The following is a 22,264-nucleotide window of genomic DNA, read 5'->3' as shown; positions in this document are numbered from 1 at the left end:
TCCAACCTGGCCTTGAAAAAAATACCAAAAAACAACAAATAACCCACAACTCAACATTGCTCACAATTTTCAGCAATATGAAAAGGAACAGGCACCACAAATTTTTCCATCTAGCCGAAAGCTTTCCTAAATAACTTCTCATCTCAAAATAGTTCAGCAAGTTAAACATCACTTAAAAAAAAAACAAAAACAAAAACAAAAAACCACCAAACCACGACAACACTGTGCATCTACTACAGTTGCTTACACAGTTGGGGTTTTTTCCCGCCACAAAAATATGCAGACCAAAAGAAGAAGACAGCACTATTGTATCAGTAACATTATACAGTCAAGTTTTATCCTGTATGGATGCAAGAATCCTAGAAATTACAGTCCCAGTGTCTTTTATACTCATTATAAAATGCAAACACTGAAGACCAGTGAACTAATATATGCCTGTAATAATGTACTTTCCAACTTTCAAAGTTTGAAGTAGAAAAATTAAAACATTTTCAAGAAAGGTGCTATACAACGACCACAACAGCCTTGAAACTCAGAAGGAAACTGAAGAAATGATAGAAATGTGCCAGATGACAGAACATAATAACATGACCTCCATCTGACTGTCCTGATTTGCACCAAATGCTACTGGTTTGCACATTACACTCTTGTGAAGGACAGTGCAACGCTGACATTGCAAGTAAGAGTGGCAGATAACCACCTATCACCCTAATAAAAGTATGTCTAAGAGCTGATTAAGTTAAATGGGACCAAAGGGAAATTCCAAAGTCTAATTTTATCCTCTTTAGTATCTAGATATATAGACATGTTTAGTGAAATATTTTCCATTCACATGATGGCTACAGCATTAATTACTCTTTCTGCTAAACACGCACTCTGAGAAGTTCCATCTTAAAGGCTTATGTTTCAACAGGACAAATCCTATGCCCCTGATGGTGGGGAAAGGAGACATGTAAGTGGCTTTCATCGAAAAACACGTTTTTATGTATAAACCTCATCCACACAGTAAGTCTTTGACTGCTAGTTTACCTGTGCAGTGGGTCCCTAATACCATATTAGAAAGGCAGAGGGAACTACACAATCCTATAGAGACTGGTACATAGAGGTGGTATTATCTTGCATGAAGCATTTTGTGGCAAATGCTCGACTTGCTTACATAATCCAGAAACTATAAAAAAAGACTTGGCATTACAGGAGAAAGGGTGACTCTTGAGCATTTGTCTACTCACAACTCTTACAGCTAGGAGGAGAAATAGTATAATTACACATGTTCAAACACCCCATTTTGTATCAGCAGTCATTAACTCACCATAACATGCTATAGTAACAAAAAAGGGCAGGGAATTACACCTTGAGTGTGGCCCAGCTCTCTTCTTACTCACAAGAGAGTTAAGACTTTTGAAGATAGTTACCTTCTCTTTCATATTTTGTAGTCTGGAGGCAGAAACAAGCTAATTTTAAACAGTCAAGTTTATCTTCATTTTCTCTATTTTTCCATTGTCCACTCTGCTCCAACATCAACCTATAATTTGCTCTCATTTCCAAGTGATGCAAACTCACTTCTTGGGCTGCCTGGCAACAGGCGTTTTAACTTGTAAACCTTCTCTCAACTGACATACTCCCCTTCCTCCACTACTCAAGAACGTGTGGAATAGTTGATGCTATTTATCATCATTTTGCTAAAGACTTTCACAAGCTGTTAAAAAAAATACCAGAAAACCAACCATGAAGCAAATGTGTGCTTCCATACACTTTTTTAGTCTTGTTATAAAATTGGGTCCACAAAGTAAGTTTAAGTAATGACCTTCCAAATGCTGAAGAGATTAAAAACCTTTATATTATATATATTTTTATACATGTAGGCAAGCAGAAGGTTTTTAATATAAATCTGTAAAAAGCAAAGCTGTCACAGTACTTTCATAACTTAAAATGGTAAGCTGTTTTAAAAGGAAAAAGCTGCCATAGATATTCAGCACCATTACTTGTAATACAAAACAGAAATCAAAACTCACAGTTCTAAAGTAAAGAAAAAAATGAGCAATATGAAGAGGCCATCCAACGGCAGTAATTTTACACTCCTTGTTTTTGCTAGAACAATCCAGACATTTGGCATTACTTTCACACAGTTGCACTTGTGGTAACACGTGCCATAATCCATACATAAATGTTCTTAACAGACTGTGATTCCAGAAACTACAGCACCTTAAGAAAATTATTTCATTCACAACACTTCAAATCTCATGAAGAGAAATTCAGACTGATCTCTAAAACTGGCAAGCTAGAGGATGGAAAGAAAAAAGGGCAAAAGGAGCCCAAATACTCACTATCAGAGTAGAAGAACAGTGCTTTTCCTTACAGAAATTGCAAAGGAAAGGAATGCAACTCAAAAATGCATTTTGGTTTTCAGGACACCAGGAAGTTGTAGGACAACATCACCGTAGCAAATTAAGTCTCAGAGTAGGGGAAACATTAAGTCCTGTGCACGCCACGATCCCAATAAAGGTGGAGGCTTATAAAGATGATTACTTAGACTTAAGGTAATCTAAGTTTAAAACATTATTTGAAAGGGTACATTGCCTTGCAAGTTTTATACCCCAGCATAAAAACGCTTCTGTACATCCTATGTAGTATAGGATGTAAAGTACATCCTATGAGCCAGAGCGACAAACTTTGGATTCCTCACCTCCAATTCAGTTTCCAGATGGAACACGTTAGATATAGCTCACCCTGTCTACATTAAAAGGTTTTCAGCTATGGACTTTACTGCTCATTCACAGTTACCAAATGGTGTATATCCACTGCTCTGTCAAGCACTTCTCTTTCCATTCTGCAACAGAGGATCCAGACACAGAAGTTTACAAGTGAACATCAACCCTGCATGAGAGTGTGTACTACCTCAATTCTGTTTGTTTTGGTGAAAATGCAACCTGTTGAATACCTGCTATGCTCACCCTAGATAGCTGCACACTTCCCACAACGCATCAGTTGCACCAGCAGGAAACCCACACTGAGAAGTCACTTTCCTTTTGCCTATGCACTTCACACATGTCAATTACGTCTGTCACTGTGGTATCTAGTTATAAAGATTAGATACCACAGCTTAGAGATGTGGGACAGCTCCTGGGAAGTGAAACAAATGTTGAAGTTCGCAAAGAATTTTGTAATTCCTGTCTACTCTCTTTTAGTCATTGCTTTCTCAGTTTTGTCTCACCTTCTTGTCCTCTCAACCTCTACCCTTCTCTTGAGCCAAAGGAAAGCCACTGTCACCACCTTCCCCCTTTGCTTCACCAGGCAGCAAATACACGTCCTCAACCCCTCCTTGATAGCATTAGCAAGTCAGTCTGTAGAAGATGAACATATTGGCTAGAGCATTAGAATTCGAGTAGAGAAAGAATTATTTAACTTGAGCAAGTTAAGTATAAGCAGTCAGCTACCACATGCCAGAGTAAAGTTTTCCGCGTCAAACTTAGTACTTCAGAATATATAAGATTACATGAGCTAACAAAAAAGTGCTGGTCTATCCCTGTTCAGACAAATCCTAACATACCAAAGTATTCAGCTATCTTGGGGCTGTGGACTGTGAACTTCTCATGATTCTTTGCTCTTTCTCAAGAGCTGCCAAGTGTATAAACTGTTCCCATTATTTACTCACAGATTAACAGTTGGTAAATTGGTCCCATGGAATCACTGAAGAATTTTCCTTATAACCATTTCCCTTGCTTTAAAAAAAAAAAAAGCCAACTACACAACGCCTTCCACCCCCACCCCCCCCCCAACCCTGAATGAATGTGAGAACTTCCTGCACTCAGAACAGCATGAATAGACCTGGCAAGTAGTCAGGGAGATAGTACAGGCCCATGAATGCTCTGAATTCAGCTTCTGTGCTGCCGCTAAATTAAAGGAATTCAGGAGCCTCACAAAGGCTTGGTTATTTAATTATATTATAAAATAAAAGGCTGAATCTATTAGACAGCATACGAAAGAAACCCCTTCCCGAGTGCCTGTGCAGAACAAGCAGCCCCAGTGACTCTGCCTAACCTTCTCCTTGGGGTGATGTCACCACCACACTTCTGCCAGCGTCCAGCAGAGCTGGCGATGGTGGCAGAGCACTGCTCTCTCTACCTGCAGGCAAGAGTCTTCACCAGCTAGAGACAAACCATGATTCTTTACCACATCCATAATTTTTTTTTTTTTACCTTTGCTCTTCATTCACCTGCAAAGCACCTACTTGGAGAAATCCCATGGGTTAGGGTTCTAGATGGTAGGGGGCCAAGAGAGCTGGCTAATCGTCAAGCATCGCTTCCTCCAAGCTCAAGACAGCTGCATCCTTATAAGTAAGAAATCAAGCAAAGACAGCAGGAGACCTGCTTGGATGAACAAGGAGCTTCTGGCAAACCTCAAACAGAAGAAGGAAATTTATGGAATGTGGAAAAAGACAAGCCACTTGGGAGGAATATAGGAATGTGGTCAGCACGTGCAGGGAAGCAATGAGGAAAGCTAAGGTCTGGATGGAATTAAATCTGGTGAGGGAGGTCAAGGACAAGAAAAAGGGTTTCTTCAAGTACATCAGCAAGAAAGAATGACTAGGGAAAGCACGGGCCCACTGCTGAATGAGGTGGGCTCCCTGGTGACTAAGAATACAGAGAAGGCGGAGTTACTGAATGCCTTCTTTCCTTCAGTCTTCACTGCCAAGGCCATCAGTCCAGTTTCTCAGACCCTGGAGGCAAGAGAAGAAGTCTGGAGAAAGAAGACTTTCCCTTGGTTGAAGAGGATCACTTTAGAGACCACTTAAGCAAACCTAACACCCTGACACCCAGAGACCCATGGGCCCCTATGGGATGCACCCCCGAGTGCTGAGGGAGCTGGGATGTTAAGGCTACACACCACTCACCATCATCTTTGAAAGGTCATGGAGGACAGGAGAGGTGCCTGAGGACTGGAGGAAAGCCAGTGTCAACTTGAGCCTTCAAAAAGGGCAAGAAGGAGGACCCAGGAAACTACAGGCCAGTCAGCCTCACCTCCATCCCTGGAAAGGTGATGGCACAAGTCATCCAGGAGGTCATCTCTAGGCATGTGGAGGAAAAGAAGCTTATCAGGAGCAGTCAACATGGATTCAACAAGGGGAAATCATGCCTGACCAACCTGATAGCCTTCTATGATGGAATGAGTGGCTGGGTAGATGAGGGGGGGAACAGGGGATGTTGTCTACATTGACCTCAGCAAGACTTTTGACACTGTCTCCCATAACATCCTCGTATGTAAACTTAGGAAGCGTGGACTAGATGGGTGGACAGTGAGGCAGATTGAGAATTGGCTGAACAGCAGAGCTCACAGGGTTGTGATCAGTGGGGCAGTGGCTAACTGGAGGCCTGCAGCTTGCGGTGTTCCACAGGGGTCACTGCTGGGTCCAGTCCTGTCCAACTGACTCATCAGTGACCTGGACGAAGGGGCAGAAGCGCCCTCAGCAAGTCGCTGACGATACAGAGCTGGGAGGAGCGGCTGATCCACCCGAAGGCTGCGCTGCCATTCAGCGAGGCCTGGGCAGGCCGGAGAGCTGGCGGAGAGGGACCTCATGGGGTTCAGCAAAGGCCCGTGCAGGGTCCTGCCCTGGGGAGGGACAGCCCCGCGCACCAGCACGGGCTGGGAGGCAGCTCTGCGGGGAAGGACCTGGCAGTGCTGGTGGGCAGCCAGTTGCCCGTGGGCCAGCAGTGTGCCCTGGTGGCCAAGAAGGCCCACGGGACCCTGGGGTGCGTGAGGAGGAGCGTGGCCAGCAGGTCGAGGGAGGTGATCCTGCCCCTCTGCTCGGCCCTGCTGAGGCCGCACCTGGAGTGCTGGGTCCAGTGCTGGGCTCCCCAGTTCAGGGGAGACTGGGAACTGCTGGGGAGGGGCCAGCGGAGGGCCATGGCGATGGTGAGGGGGCTGGAGCACCTCCCTGGTGAGGAAAGGCTGGGAGAGCTGGGCCTGTTCAGCCTGGAGAAGAGAAGCCTGAGAGGGGACCTTATCAAGGTCTGCAAATACCTCAAGGGCGAGTGCCCAGAGGCCGGGGCCAGGCTCCTTTCAGTGGTGCCCAGCGACAGGGCAAGGGGCAGTGGGCGCAAACGGAAACACAAGAAGTTCCTTCTGAATGTAAGGAAAAACTTCTGTACCTTGAGAGTGACAGCACTGGCACAGGCTGCCCAGAGAGGCTGCGGAGTCTCCTTCTCTGCAGACATTCAAAACTCACCTGGACATGACTCTGTGCAACCTGCTCTGGGTGAGCCTGCTTTAGCAGGGGGCTGGACCAGATGATCTTCACAGGTCCCTTCCAACACTGACCATTCCATGACTCTATAAAGCTCACGGCACTTTCAAGCAAGCTACAATAGTATTTACCTCTCTACCTTCAACCCCTGACCAGATGCACTCATATGTCAGCATTTAAATCCTCTTTTCATTTCAACTGCCTTCAGTAAAAACTAAAGCACACACATGAATAAGAGTAACTACAACAGCAAACAGTGAAAAGGCAAAACCTCTACATTTTTTTCCAACCATGTCCTACCTTCCCTCTCTTTACAACTAGCAAGGAATGAATGCACTCATAATGGCCTTAGAAGTCATTAGGAAACAAAATTGTGCAACTTCCTCTTACCTTCCACCAAATCTCTCAACAGTCTCACATACATGCAACAAAATGGATAGGGTGAGAACAGCACATAGCAGGAACGATTAAAGTGATGCACAAATCAGTGTACTCATCAGTTCAGCTAACCCCGATTACTATTCGGGAACTCGGCCTGTTACACGTGACACCTCTACCAATACCAGCACCTCCAGAAAGGTGACAGCCTTCCATCAATTCAAGTCACAGTGAAATGCTCAGATTAGTGGCCATGCCAACATGGCTTAATGAGACCTGCAACTAGCTACGGCCACGCTTTTCACTAACAAGAAGGGACGCAAACAAATACTCACATTCAAAGCAAAGAAGCCAGGCATGCCTGCCTGCAGACAGTCCCACGAGGGTATACTCTTCTAAGCATGAGTTGCCAAAAGAACAGCAGTAACTCCAGTGCAGAGAAGCAAATGCCCAAGAGAATCCGAAAAGACAAAACAGGATGTTTATGTATAGATGATAAGACAATGTTTGCCTAATTTTTTTGTTAGGGAAATAAGGATATTGTGCTGTTTCTCTGCTACTGTGGATGGAAACACTGCTATATTCAGACATTTCTGCTATGAAAAGGTTAGTGGGTATTAACTCTATGCCACAGCATTTGTTTTGGTATGGACAGCATCTACATGAGGTATGAAGGTCAGACATTAGTCTCCAGCTGTCTTTGAACAACTACACATTTTGCTGCAAAGCAGTATAACCATGTCTATGGAAAAAGGCTCAAAGGATTTTTAACTGAGTACATACCCTATCTGTTTAGAAAAATTAGTGGATATGAGCAATAAAGAGCTGAGCACAAGTGAAACCTGAATGCAAAAAGCCAGTGCAACCCAAAAACCCGCAGAGTGCTAAGGCGCAATGGCCAAAGGACCTATTGAAGACAGTGTCAAATAACATGTCTGACCAAGGCTTGCCAACAGGCACAGCATCTAGGCAAACTTGAAGTAACAATACCACATCCAGAAAGGCAATTCATCAATTCTTTAAGTGCGACATTGTCAAGAACCTCACAGAATGAAGACAACATATAGGTGCAAGACCAGTGCACCCCTATGAAAATTGCAGTTACTCTTGCATTTCCCCATGGCAAGTACACATGCGCAGTCCTCTCCTGGACACCGAGTCCCCACAACCTGCTTACCAGGAATCGATCCTTTTTCAGGGCTACAAGACAAGACTAGACTTGGACTACACCACATACCTTAGCAGAACCTTTGTCCACAATTCAGAAAGGACAATGATTGCTAACTGCTTATTTTTTTAACTTGACCAGTTGATCATGCCCAGCTTACCTGGTGACAGCTAGCAAGAAAGCACTGCCAAGTGCTGAATTTCCTCTACATTTGCTGCACACATTGCTGAAAAGCATAAGCTTTACAGATATTCCCCATGTAATACCACTGTTTACAAGTCAGTTTAACATTAAAGATTCAGTACATCCAATTATTACTATGCAAGATTAGCCTTGCTTTGTAGTTTCATAACTAGTTCACAAATTTTTCTTAGAGACAAGCACTTCGAGGACATTATGTAGGCCACAACCTTTGCCTCTTAAAACCCTACATTTACAAGAGATGTACTGATGGGTGAAAAACATACATGTGAAAAAGGATTTTTTTTATTTAAACAAAAAACAAACCAAATTTTTCACGTGCTCGTTTCTACAATACAAAAGTACAATATACCTTAAACCCCTTTAAGGCTGTGCTTTTTGAATCTCTTTTGACTACACTGTTGCCTGATCCTACATTGTTAACATAAACAGGCAAAGCAATTTGTTGTAGCTGTGCGCTGGGACTTTCTGGAGAGGATTTTGCTTATTTATTTTTTCAGCCCTGTGTTAACCATGCTACAATTAAAGCTCTTCTCCACAAGAAAAGGGAAAAAGGAGGGAGGGAAAAAGGAGGGAGGGAAAAAGGAGGGAGGGAAAAAGGAGGGAGGGAAAAAGGAGGGAGGGAAAAAGGAGGGAGGGAAAAAGGAGGGAGGGAAAAAGGAGGGAGGGAAAAAGGAGGGAGGGAAAAAGGAGGGAGGGAAAAAGGAGGGAGGGGAAAAAGGAGGGAGGGAAAAAAGGAGGGAGGGAAAAAGGAGGGAGGGAAAAAGGAGGGAGGGAAAAAGGAGGGAGGGAAAAAGGAGGGAGGGAAAAAGGAGGGAGGGAAAAAGGAGGGAGGGAAAAAGGAGGGAGGGAAAAAAGGAGGGAGGGAAAAAGGGAGGGAGGAGGAAAAAGGAGGGAGGGAAAAAGGAGGGAGGGAAAAAGGAGGGAGGGAAAAAAGGAGGAGGGAAAAAGGAGGGGAGGGAAAAAGGAGGGAGGGAAAAAGGAGGGAGGGAAAAAGGAGGGAGGGAAAAAGGAGGGAGGGAAAAAGGAGGGAGGGAAAAAGGAGGGAGGGAAAAAGGAGGAGGGAAAAAGGAGGGAGGGAAAAAGGAGGGAGGGAAAAAGGAGGGAGGGAAAAGGAGGGAGGGAAAAGGAGGGAGGGAAAAAGGAGGGAGGGAAAAAGGAGGGAGGGAAAAAGGAGGGAGGGGAAAAAGAGGGGAGGGAAAAAGGAGGGAGGGAAAAAGGAGGGAGGAAAAAGGGAGGGAGGGGAAAAAGGAGGAGGGAAAAAGGAGGGAGGGAAAAAGGAGGGAGGAAAAAGGAGGGAGGGAAAAAGGAGGGAGGGAAAAGGAGGGAGGGAAAAAGGAGGGAGGGAAAAAGGAGGGAGGGAAAAAGGAGGGAGGGAAAAAGGAGGGAGGGAAAAAGGAGGGAGGGAAAAAGGAGGGAGGGAAAAAAAACAAAAGGAAAAAGAAAAAAAATAGTTTAGCTGCATATTGTAGGCTAAAAGTATCTACAGCTGATCTGTGCTTTGCAATCTCCTGACAGCCTCAAGACAGCACTGTTCACAACTAAGGTGACAAATCTGCATTCCCTCATCTCCAGAGTGTAAGTAATATCAGTTATTTGCCAGGAACTCAAAATACGCTCATATTAACACAAAACCGAAGCAGCGAGAGGTGCTGAATCTGCCCACACTCCAGTGGAGCACTATGTAAAGGATCACACCCCACCTGGTGTTGCAAATTAAATACATTATTGTACCCCAGGCTGTAGTAGACCATTTTCTCCAGATAAACGCTTATTCTGACACTGACAGAAGAAATATGGCTTAGTCCACTGCAGGCTATAAAGCATCTTAATCTCTGTACTATGATATCTAACGATACTGATGAAGATATTTTCATTCTAGGTTTCAATGATGAAAAAAACGGAAGTTACAAAATAAACTAGGATTTTTTTATCACATGAATTCAGAAAAGAAACATTCCAAAATTGTTTTTCTTACAAGGGACACTTCCAAGATGGAATCTGTAAAGTAGAATAAAGTAAAATAACGTAATTACTCTTCTCGTATTAGCAGGAATTAAAGTTGTCATTTCATTAAGAAGATTAAAGAGACACACTCAGTGCTATAGTCTAATCTTAAGGGGAATGAATGTACTTATACAGTTGATACCATTGTTCTGGAACTTATGAAATGGAAACACTTTCTGCATTTAATAGTCTGAAATGTATCACTAATCTTCAGTTTATTCACAGGGAATATACAGACTACAGATTCTATTTTGGTTGATACAAACAAGGGACCATAATTTTCATGCCACACAAAACAAAAAAGAAAACAAAAAAGCCTCACATCCACAGCTACTTCAGAGAGCTTGGACACTTCAAAGAGTCCAGATTCTCATTTTCAGCCAATCCTCCCTTTTATTAGCTCGGACACCCTGGACAGAAATGTTAACTGCTTGCTCTGAAAGGATACAAACTCAGGTCTACTTCTAACCATTGAAATTTCAATCCATACAACCACACTATGAGCTCCACGCTTTTATCAAGACAGTACATTAAAAATCCTCAACTCCAGGACTGAAATGGGGGGCAGGGGGAGCCCTTTCGTATAATTACGTATTACACAGCTTTCAACAAGCTCCTGTTGGTATTTCTGAAATGTTAAATTGCATCTCCCACACATATGTGATTTAACTTCACTTTGAGAAATATTCCCATTGACAACCTGCAAACTATCTTGCCTTTGTGTTTGTAGCCATGCAATACTGGTACCAGAAACCAAAAGCTCCCAACCTGCTTACTTCAGTACATTGTACACGCTAGCCTTCTTCCACCACTTCATTCATAACAGTTTTTGTCATTAATTTTTTTATTCCAACAGGCAAGCTTCATAGCATGAAAGCAAATATACATAGATGCGAAAGCCAATTGTGACATACAATATTAGGTTGTCTCAGACGTAATTATGTTTAATAAATAAAACTATTTCTGTGTTGTCCCCCAGAGGTCCATCTGTCCCACTAAGTAACACACAGTAGAAGGAAAAATACATTCCCCCAGCACTTAGAATTTGAGTCAGCAATCATAAAATAACTGGTTATAAGTTGTCACTGGTAGATCTGACCAATCATATGAGCAAGCAGATTGCGTATCAAGTTAGCTTTGCTGCTTGCAGTGCTCTTACCACAAACTCATTGCTACTGCTTCTTATCTGCTTTAAAAAAAGGTTAAAGAGGATCAGACAGGAAGAAAAAGCAAGTGGTTGATTGAGAACAACAAAACATCATTGTATGCAGTTCTGATCGGAAAAACTCACTGTCCACTTAGAAACGTCCTACTTTCAAGGTAGCTTTAAAACTCATGAGAGCTGCTTAGACAGACCATCTATGGTGTACATAAAATCAAAAATCGTTGCTAGTAAGAACTTTAAGCTTTTCTGTACCATTTATTTTAAAGCAAATACTCGGTTGAACTAGGCACAGTTATTGTTTAAAGAGGCATGCAGCTTTTTCAAAGGGAAAGAGTTGGTATTATCCCTATCAACTGAAGGTGCCTGAATCACAGGTTTTGTTCTACCCTTAATGCTGCATCTGAAACTCTCTCCTCGCCAGAGCAGCATTCAGACAAGGAGTGGCTTGCTACTTATCTTAATTACAGGTCTTACTATCTCTTTCTCTTTGGACACAAAGCTTCATAAATCGAACAAACAGGAAAAGAAACTGCATTCAGATTACCTAACGAGGTTTATGTAAATCGCACCTACAGCCTAGGGTCCTGAACTTCAAAGGCATTCCAGCATCTCGTTACCCCTTGGAGCAAGGCCCATTTGTTTTGTCTTTATTTAAATAAGTTGGCATGGCACTTGGAGTGCTTGCAGATGAGAGGAACCGGTTCAAGTGGCTATTATGGGGTTTTGAGAATTATGAATACAATTCAGATCCTAGTGAAGTTGGTTTGAAGATTCTCGTTGCCATTGGACAAGACCAGGAACAATTAATAGCCTGTAGAGGGCCAAATTTACCTCTGACCCACAAAAAATGTTGAGTTAAACTTCAAAAATCTTCTCCACTTACAGAATTCCACTTTCCTTATACACCGAGAACTAAGCTAGATAAAACCAGAGAAAAAAATCCACTGAAACTCAGTATTTTACATCAATATGTAAATAGTTATTCTTAGCTTATTCAAATCGAGGAACACAGTTAGTTGGGCAACGAGTATTTTCAGCATCCCTCCAAATAAGTCAAAGCCAGCTGGAAGAAATTTTACTTCCCCATCGACAGAAAAAGCTTCAAAGAATAGTATGCTATGTTGTGAAATTAAATGACTCTTCACTCCAGGAGGCCTTTCTTCCCAATTTAACAGTTGTCATTTTTAAATGCAATATTCTTCAAAGAACAATTTTTGCCCCCTAAATAACTTGGGGGGGGGGGGGGGGGGGGGTGTTGGTGTGCAAAAAAACCCACGAGATTTGGCAAAATTCCCATTCTTCCTTATATTTTAACCACAACCACAGGAGCAGAAAGTCTCAGACATCAGTCCCAAAGGGCCAGGACAAGCTAGTTAGCTGAACAGGGGAGCAAAAGGAATCCTGATTGTGGCAACTGGCAAAAAGAATTTGGATTATCAACTTACATAACTAAATGATTTTATGTGACAGTGGCAGAGTGCATGGAGGGGGTGACCACAGCTGTGGTAACTTACAGACAGGAATCCAAATGGCAATTCCTGCCAGTGCTTTGGTTTTTTTTAAAAACACACACACACCCCCCCATAAGCGGCTGTCCCAGCCCGGACACCACAAAAAAACTGGTTATACTATTAATTTTGCCTACCCGAAATCCTGAACAAAATTTCAGTGGGACACAATAGTGTTATTCAGTTACAACCCACATAGGTCCTTCCATGCTGTTACGACAGCTGCTGCATTCCAACAGGCAGGTGATGCTTATTCTTTGCGTGTAACATTTTATTAGATAGCACACATATGACAAAAAGTAAATTAAAAGGCAATTAAGTCTTTTTATTTATGATATATTTTAAGTTTAAAATTCTCCAATACCTAAGACTGTTTTGGTATTTAACACCAATCAGTGGGAAAACATTTAATTAGAATTTGTCACTGGTTATTTTTTGAAAATTATATTTATGTTAAGGACAGAAATTACACAAAGAATAAAATTAGGCACTTTTAAGTGAAGCATGAAGCTGAAAATCTAGAATTTTCACAGAAACTTTCCAACATAAAATCTGTAGAGCTTAACTACCTCAAATCTATACACAACTCTGTCATTAGCACACAGTTGGAATTTTAACTTAGGTTTCCAATCTGACAATTGATTACCATAATCTAGACTGTATCGACCATCTTAAAAATGAGGACATTGTCTTCCTCTGAAGTTTCTTAAATATCTTGTGAGAAGCTTAGTATTTCAGGATTCCCGTCTTAGAGCCAAATCTAGAAAAAGTTACGACACATTCATTTTTCACCAAGTTTAAAACTTTTTAGTTGTTTACAAAGGTTCATTGCATTTCTCTTAAGCAGCTTTGAGAAGGAAAAAGTAAGCTGGAATTGCATGGCCAAGATAGAAAAGCTTACAAAACAGAAGAGACATTAGTACACCCCACTCCATCCTTTTTACTTGAGTCAGTTTCCTCACACAACTGCAACTGACTCCAAGCATCAGCCTATTCCATTTGAATCCACACCAAGAGACCTTACCAAAAAAAAAAAAAAAAAAAAACGCTCAAAGGTAAACACAATATTCAGTTCGCTGGGTCACAGAATAAAGTTAATACAGGGCTATTTCAGACATACAGCTTCCCAGAGTGCAAATCCTCATTTGAGCAAAAGTTCTAAAATAGAGCAATAAAATTGAGTCAAGGGAAGCTGAGAACAAGTCCATGCGCAGATTTATCTGATCTAAAATGCCAGTGTGCTCCATTCCACAAGCAGTGACATCATGAAATACTGAAGACTAAGCCTTTGCTTCTACTATCCAAGGCAAACAGAAAGTCAGTCTTTGGTTTCATTTTCTTTTTTTTTTTTTTTTTCTTTCCCCTCCTAAATCAAGACACTAATAGCTGAAACAATTTAAAATGACCACCTCTTAAAGGTAGAGGGAAATATAGCTATAAGTGTGCAAGGTACAGGTCCCCTCCAAACTAAAAAGCTGAGTGTAACAAGCAGCACTCTTCAGGATTTCTCTCTCAAGATTCTATTCTATGGAATTCTGTATGCATAGTTTTCGAACTGACCTTCTCAGACATGGTGCTTGATATTGCTCTTTTCTAGGGGATCATTTAGAGACCAAAGAAATTTCTCTTTATATGGTTTTATAAAACTACCAAGTAATTTTTGGTAATTAAGAAGCACCTACCAGTTGCTAACACTGTTTCAAATGAATGTTTCTTTTTTAAGTACTATTAAGTAGTATCTTCCCAAGAGCCATGTAGTGCTTTAGATGCATAGCAGTCTGTCAGTGCCCTAACAGAACAGATGGATGTTTTAATTGCACAAGGGCTTTTAGGTATACCAGCAGTTCCATCATCAAGAGGATGTTTATGCACAGTTTCAAGGAAAAAAAAAAAAAAAAAAAAAAGGAAAAAGGGAAATAACTGGTGAGATCTGGGAAGAGGGGTAGTATCAAGATACATACAGAGAAAAGAAAGAGAAGAAAAAGAAAAAAAAAGAATGCTGTATTCTGTGTATTCTGCACAGCAGTGAGGAAATTCTGCTCCTGGACATATCAGTTTAGGTACTACATATTTAGTATATATAGTAACTCTTCTGTACATCACACTGAAATTTCCCGTGTTGGTACTTCACACATACTTAAATTATGGATGCTAGCCAGGAGTACAACGGAATTTTAAAGTTGCAAAAACCATTGTACTTAACAGCTGTCACATACCAAGCTCAGCTGCGGCCTCAGCAGCATTCCAGCATTATCTGCAGGGCTCCTCCTGCGCAGGAAAGGCCACTGTGCCCTCAGAGCCCCCAAAACTGCCTACCTTAGAAAGACCCCATTCCAACTGCAAGGAGATAAGCAAATGGCTATGCACATGAACAGGTGGAGCAAGCCAAAGGCACTGCAGCCATTTTAAACTTTCCTGCAGAACCAGACTAGAAATTTCACTGCTTTGGTCCCACCAAGGACAAAGCTTGGCTTTAAACACGTTATATATTTGAAATGAGGTAATTTCCCAAAGTGGCAAGTTTTAGGTATAACTTCTCTCTGCAGGAGATGCCAAAACATAAATGATTACAAGGTAAAAGAATGTACATCCAAGTCATGTTAGGAAGGAAAAAAAATAAAAATCAAAATCAAGAACATTGCAGCCCTAGGCAGAGATTTTTTTCCCTTTCAGTTTCAGACAAGTTCACAGAGACCTCTCCTATCCAATCACATCTGTAAAAAAAACATCCATTCGCACTAATGTGAATTAATTTATTTCATGTTAACTAAGATAAATGGATTTCAGAACTAAGTCAGTGCTCCAAAGGCAGCTCTTCAGGGCACAGCTGTTCTCCTACCCTCAGTGAAGAAGCAGGTCTGTCCTTGGCACGTTTCCACCCCCTCAAATGGCACTTAGTCATCTTAAATCGAGTTTACCAATGAGCTAAATAGCTGAACTGCACCAAGCAGCTATCGATTCGATACATGTCACATTCCACAACATTCAGCATTGCCAGGCCTACAGTGTTTCCATGTAAGAGTAGGCATCTAAAACCATGTTTCCATCCTTGTAGCTTCAAGTCTTAATGTGACCCCAACTACTAAGTGTACTTCTTAATTAAAAATAAATCAACCAAACAATTGCTTAGATTACTGCAACTGATCCTGAAAATATCTTCCCACCCTTATCTTCATACAAACATTCCTTGTAATGAATTTTAAGACAAAACTGGATTTGTTTCTCCTTGCAGCTTTCTAAAAGGTCACATGAGCAAAAAGCATCTCTTCACAAATAAAATGTGACAGCCAGTTGTAAAATTAACACCCCTAATTACATCTGGCATTTCTTAATATTCTGCCTATAGGCAATCATCTACTCAAAAGTGATATATTTGATGACGCCAGCAGGTGCTGAAGCCCTATGTCACATCAAAGAGCGGAGAATTTAATGATGGCCAAGTGCCAGAATCACAAACAACATCACCTTTCAGTAGTAAAACAAAAAAGCCTCAAACATCCATTGTACCGAACCAGTCTTCAAGACCAAGATCATGTTACTCATGCTCCTTGCCATGCTCCCGAACACAGCACTGCATATGATTCTACACTTACTCTTGATCTAAAGTCTTAAGACAAATAAGGGGGGTTTGCAGTTTTTAAATTATGAGATTGGTGCATTACTCTATTTTTCCTCCTACAGACAAATTACAGAGAAGTCAAGGCCACTTGGACAACTCATGTTTTAGAAAAATTATTTTTAGAGAGCAATAAGGGATACCGTAACTTGTTTGCAAGAAGCCCTCTGGATTAGAGCCTTCTTATGGTTTTAGGAACAGTTTAGTAAGTCTGATCTGATCGGTCTCCCAGTGACAATACCATGACTGTAATTGCACCACAGATTCTTACACAGTTCCATAACTGTAACGTAATATGTCAGTGAAAAGCTATTTAACCATATCCTTTTAAATAGAGATTAAGTATTTCAAACTTTGAGGACAGCATCTTTTGTTGAGATAGATTTCAACAAAGAAAAGCTGACATAGTTGACAAGTATGACCAGTCGATAACACCCAGTTCTGCTCAAATTGTTATTACAGGGAGTAGGATCAGATCCTTGAAGCTGTAGGGGATTTTGTTCTGTTTTGGCAACAGCATTATCTGTTTAATGCTCAGAGTCAAGAGACTGAAGAAATAAGCCACACTCTAAAGTAAGAAAAGAAGAGGAGATACCAAAATAAAGATGCATTAACCACATTCTGAAACAAACCAAGGCAAAGTACAGAAAGTACTTTTACCATCCCAGTATCACGTTTGGGGGCTTTTAAATTTGGAATTCTGCATTAAAAGAACAGATATTTCATTTGCAGAATGTTTGTGGACTGCTGCTTATTAAGAAAGCTGTTTTGTCAAAGTAAAAAAATGCTGATTCTCCGCAATTCTCCTTGCAATTTTTTTTTTTAAATCTGTATTTTCCAGATTTCACAACTAGACGTATTACCAACCTACAGTAATCAGTACAACCATTGGCTGTACCATCTTATTTGGAGTCTGTTAACGTCAAGCTTCAGTATAGCAGTCTTCCAGCCTTAAAACTGTCTCTCCCCAGGAATAAAAAAAACCCGAAAGTCACCACTGTGCCCTCTTCTCTCCCAACTCCAAGGGGATTAGGTGAAAGAATTCTTTTTAGGAGCAATGCAATAAATCCAGCCTAGGTTTATGCCATTTTACATCGGTACAAGACCAGGATCCCCAAATCCTACTGAGACAGCATGCAGGAAATTACAGGGATAGAGATGCTAGTGGTTCTCTTATCTACTGGGACAAGCCAGGCTGCTTAAACCAATGAAGTCCCAGGCAAACAGGAAATCACTGTTCTAAAGCTTTCCTTAGGGTATGATCCTAGAGGATCATTTATTAAAAAAAAAAAAAAAAAAAAAAGGTACTTCTCCTAAGCAAAACACCCTAACTTCGGGGCCAAAAACCGCTCCCTTTTCCAGTTTAATTTGATGAGTATTCTTTTTAAGTGCCTCTCCTTCCCTCCCTTTCATCTTTGGGGGTGGGGTGGGGGTGGGTGTGTATAAAATAAGGAAGCAGAGACAACCTGCCAAGACAGTTACATAAAATCAGTATGATTACACGACAGTAATATTTTCTTAGCTGGTTTTGGCTGGTCTGGTATATTAGATGCTGCAACCATTCTGCTACAAGCACCTGATCACAGGTGGTTTAAATGTTAATTACAGATCCCTTCAAAGAGAGAAGGATTTCAAAAAACACTGCACTTCGGAAGTACAGAAGCATACTTCTTAGCATGTGAACTTGCGAAATAAATTTGCATTAATTTAATCCTATGTATGCATATAAAAATACATTCCTATTTAGTAGTTTTGTACAAAGTAGTCCCAAATGTACAAGTTACATTAGCAATCAAGTTGAGCCACTGAAATAAAACAGAGTTGGAACCTCCACATTTAGCATAAAGAATTATTTAATGCATAAAAGCTACATGCAAACGGTTAACTGTGTGTAAGACTCAGTTATGTTTTCTGATTGTGTTTTCTTTAGAACACATCCTGTTAGGGAAAGGATGCACACAGCTGTCCCATTTTAAAACATATCTGTGCATCCTCATTTAACACTGGGATAACTGGAAATACAGGAAGCCAACATCCCTTCCAGCATCACCTGCTGACTTCCACCCTCAAACAGCTCAGTGGAGAAACATGCAGACCACCATCATCATCTGGGGAAAAAAAAGTATTTTAGCTCCTTTCTAACCCAAGCATAATCTAACGTATTTCTGTCAACCCAACCCCTTGTACAAACACTACTTCTGCACTCATTACGCTGGGGTCATTATACAACAGACCAAGAAATCTGAAGAAAGGCTGAACTGACCACTCACCACCACTCCCACATTCTCTCCTGAATAAAGAAGGGCACTTATCTATCGTACTGCTCTCCTTCCCACCCCGCCATTACCGCCTCTATTTGACATTCAGTGGCATTCACTCGAGGGAAGAAGAATCTCGTTATTTTTCACAGTTAAAAGCACGGAATTCTCACGGTTCAGTGAAGGATCACCCCGCTCAGCCAAGCCGGCAAGGGGATGGATGGCATTTGCTACTCCACTAGCATGACCTTAGCTTTGGATACCACATTTACCCATTTCACAGGCAAACTTACCAGGTGTTGGAATGCTTACTTGGACATTAAACAATTTCTCCTTGTCGGAGAGACGGACAGGACAGTTAAAACCCAGGGAGTTCCAAGATCACAGTATTTCATACAAACCAATTCAACTGACACACAAGGTATTTTTAAACCTCTCCCAAACTGCAGAAGGTTGCATAATTACAACGTGGGAGCTAACTTTTCCACCCAATGCTCCCAAAATTCTGTACTGTAAGCCGTAACAGCAAAGCTACATTAAAAGCTTCTGCCTTTTCATTACGGAGGTTTTGACTACCCTGCTTTCAAAGAGAACGTCCTGTACTCGTGTACTTTCCTCGCCTACTGCCCCAGGCTTTCAGCGAAGTCCCGCTACGCTAATCAACGGGAAAACTGATCCCAACCGCCAACACCACGGCAGCACAGGGTTTTGTCTGCGGGAATGCACCGTTCTCAGCTGGGCAACGTGCGCGCCCCGCACAGTTGCGACCTATTTCAGGAGCAGCCCGGCGCGCAGCTCCCCCGGCCGAGCCCGCCGCCGCGCCCCCCGCGCCGCCGCCAGGCGGTCCCGGAGCGCCCCGCAGCCGCCGCGCCGCCAGCGCCCTGCGGACACCGGGGAGCGCCCTTCGCCCTCCGGTCCCCGGCAGCGGCACCGGCGCGTTTCCCGTCGCTGGGGAAAGCGGTAGATTAAGGCCGAGTTAACCTCGAACGCCCAGCGCCGCTGCTGGAAACGGCACACAGCGGGAGAGCGACCTCCATTACCCAGGCGCCGAGCGGAGGGGAGACTGCCCTGGCACAGCCTCGGGGCAGCCTGGAGCTCCGCCGGCACCCCGACTTCCCCCGGCCGCCGGCTTGGGGCAGCCCTGCCCGCCGCCGGGGACCTCCCCGCACGGCCCCTCCCCTGCGCGGCGACGCCCGCGGGCACCTTCCCCGCGAGAGGGGCAGCCCCGCGGCCGCCCCGGTGGAGGGGCAGCGCCCAGCCGCCCGCCCGCCCTCTCCTCACCCCGACCCCGCCGGCCGGGGCCGCGCCCGCCCGCCCCGAAGGTCGTCCCCTCCCAAGGGTCGCCCGCCTCCGCCCCGCTCACCGGCGTAGAAGCGGATGAGGCAGCCGGTCTCCGAGTCCATGCCCTCCTCCTGCACCCGCCACAGGTCCCGGAAGCCCAGCTGGGAGAGGTAGTCGTTCTGGATCTGCAGCGGCTTCTCGTGGGCCTCCAGCCGCCGGCTGGTCTCCCCGTGGAGCTGCACGTACAGGGCGGGCGGCCCCGGCGGCGCGGCCCCCGCCAGCAGCTCCCGCCCGCCGGCCGCGCCCGCCGGCGCCCCCCCTGCCCGCCCCGGGGGCAGCTCCCCTGGGCAGCGGGGGGCCCGGCCCGGCCCCGCACCTGCTTCCACTCCGTCGGGGGGCACCGGCTCCGCCTCCAGCTCCTCTGAGGAGGACGAACCGCCGCTGCTGTAGGGATCCAGCCGGTCGGAGACGCTCTCGGCGCTGGGGCTGAAGCTCTCTGTGTCGGAGCCGGCCGGCCCCAGCTCCCCCAGGAGGGAGGGGCAGGAGAGCGGCGGCCCCGCCAGGTACAGCTCGGCCGGCGGCGCCCCGGGGCTCAAGTCAGAGGGCGCCGGGCTCGGCCGGCCGCCGGCCGAGTCGCCCTCCTCGGCGCTGCCGCCCAGCGGCAAGCGCCCTGGCCTCGCCGCCTCCCCGCGGTCTCCTCCGGCCAGCCCGCTCCGCGTCCCTCGCCGGCTCCTCGGCCTCTCCTCCGGCGGCGGCCGCTGCCCCTCCGCCGCCGGCTCGGGCGGCGCCTCGGCGGGGGCCGCCGCCGCCGGCTCGGGCTCGGGCGGGGGCTGCGGCGGTGCGCCCGCTTTGCCCAGCACCCGCACCACGCTGCTGCCGCCCCGGTGGCCGAGCTGCTGCAGGCGGGCGGCCACCTCGGCCGCTGTGGTCTCCAGGGTGCAGAGCACCGGGCGCAGGTAGCAGTTCATGTGGCGCTCGTAGACGTGGACGCAGCCCCGCTGCAGGTCCCGCCGCACCCAGTCCCGCTCCGGGGGCTGCAGGGGCTGCAGCTGCCGAGGCGGCTTCAGCAGCAGCGCTTTCCTGTCCAAGCTGCGGGTGCCCAGCGCGGCGCCGGGGGCAGCGGCGGGCGAGGAGGCGGCAGCGGAGAGGTTCCTCTTCAGCCTCCCCCGCCGCAGGAGCAGGGAGTTGGCGTTGCCGGCCCCGCCGGGGGCCGCCGGGGTCCCGCTGGCCGCCAGCGCCGCGGGGGGAGCGAAGCCGCCAGCTCCCCCTCGCCTCCTCCGCGGGCCGCCGGCTCCTTTACCGTCCAGCTGCCCTCCGCCGCCGCCCGACGGCTCCACGCCGCTCTCCGCGCCGGGCGCCGCCTGACTCCTCCTGCCCGGGGAGCCGCTCTCCAGCTCCCCCCGCCCGCCGCCCGCCGCCGGGGCTTCTCTCGCTCGTTGCTGCGCGGGCTCCATCGCCCGCGGGGCCGGGGATGCCGCCGCCGCCCTGCTGGGAGCGCCGCTCGGCGGCCCGGCGCGGCGCGGGGGGGGCCGAGCGGAGCGCGGCGTCGCGTCCCGGGGGGGATTACGTAGCAGCGGGGCGCATTCCGCCGGTGCCCTCGCGCCGCGCGCCCGGCTCAGCCCCGCTCCCCAGCTGTCGCGAGCGCCATTAGGCAGGCAGAGGGCGAGTGCGCCGGCCGCCGCTCCCCGCGCTCCCGCCGGCTCCCCGCGCCTCATGAATATTAAACAGCCCCCGCCTCGCTGCTGACAAGGGCCGCCGAGCGCGGGAGGCTCGCGAGGGTGACGCCACCGCTCGCGCGGCGGGGCGGGGCCTCGCCAATAAACACAACGTGACCGCGCTGAGGAGGGGAGGGGGGGCGCGGTGCGTGGGGGCCGCTGGGATGTGCAGTTCCGCGCCGCCCGCCTGCAAGTCCCGGCAGCGCCTGCTCCCGCCGTTCGGCTTCCCGCCGCGCCGGGCGGGCGCTGCTGCCGTTGGCCGCGGGGGCGGCTGGGCTCCCTTCCCTCAGGCGGGCGCCCCCAGCGCGGCCGCCTCCCAGCCTTTTCCCCCAGCAGGCGGGCGGGGGGTGGTCGCTCTGTGGCCCGCCCTCGCCCCTCACGGTGCGGTCCCGCCGTAGCGGCCCCCGCCCGCGCTGGTGCGGAGGCCCCGCGGGCAGCTCGGCGCGGCCTGCGCCCCGCGGTGCGTTACCGCCCTGCCCGCCATCCACCGGCCGGCTTCCCCGCCTCTCCGCGCCGCCTCCGGGGCCGGGCAGCCGTCGGCGAGAGCCTGCTTCCTGGCCAAGCGTGAGGGCAGGAGCCCAGAACGTGCTGGAAATCACTCCGCTTCCCCGCGCTGACCCCGCAGAGGCGTAACGTGCCACCGCTCCTTACGGCACGGGGCTGAGCCCGTGTTAAAATTATTCAGAGTCTTTGTCCCTATTTCGATGGCTGTCTTCCTTAAGCCTT

General features: G+C 46.4%; 1 protein-coding gene across 1 annotated transcript in view; it reads right to left on the bottom strand.

Annotated features, from left to right (window-relative positions):
• Nucleotides 1–21,566, bottom strand: part of PHLPP1 (PH domain and leucine rich repeat protein phosphatase 1) — a 144,073-nt gene extending 122,507 nt beyond the window's left edge. The window contains exon 1 of the mRNA XM_037379831.1: nt 19,906–21,566. Within this exon, the coding sequence (XP_037235728.1) occupies nt 19,906–21,538 (1,633 nt within the window). The 5' untranslated portion in view covers nt 21,539–21,566. The remainder of the gene's footprint in view (nt 1–19,905) is intronic.
• Between the last annotated feature and the right edge of the window lie 698 nt (nt 21,567–22,264).

This window comes from Falco rusticolus, chromosome 3 (genome assembly GCF_015220075.1).
Source record: "Falco rusticolus isolate bFalRus1 chromosome 3, bFalRus1.pri, whole genome shotgun sequence".
NCBI lineage: Eukaryota > Metazoa > Chordata > Aves > Falconiformes > Falconidae > Falco > Falco rusticolus.
Note: the sequence above shows the minus strand (reverse complement) of the source record. Positions and strands in the feature narration are given on the sequence as shown.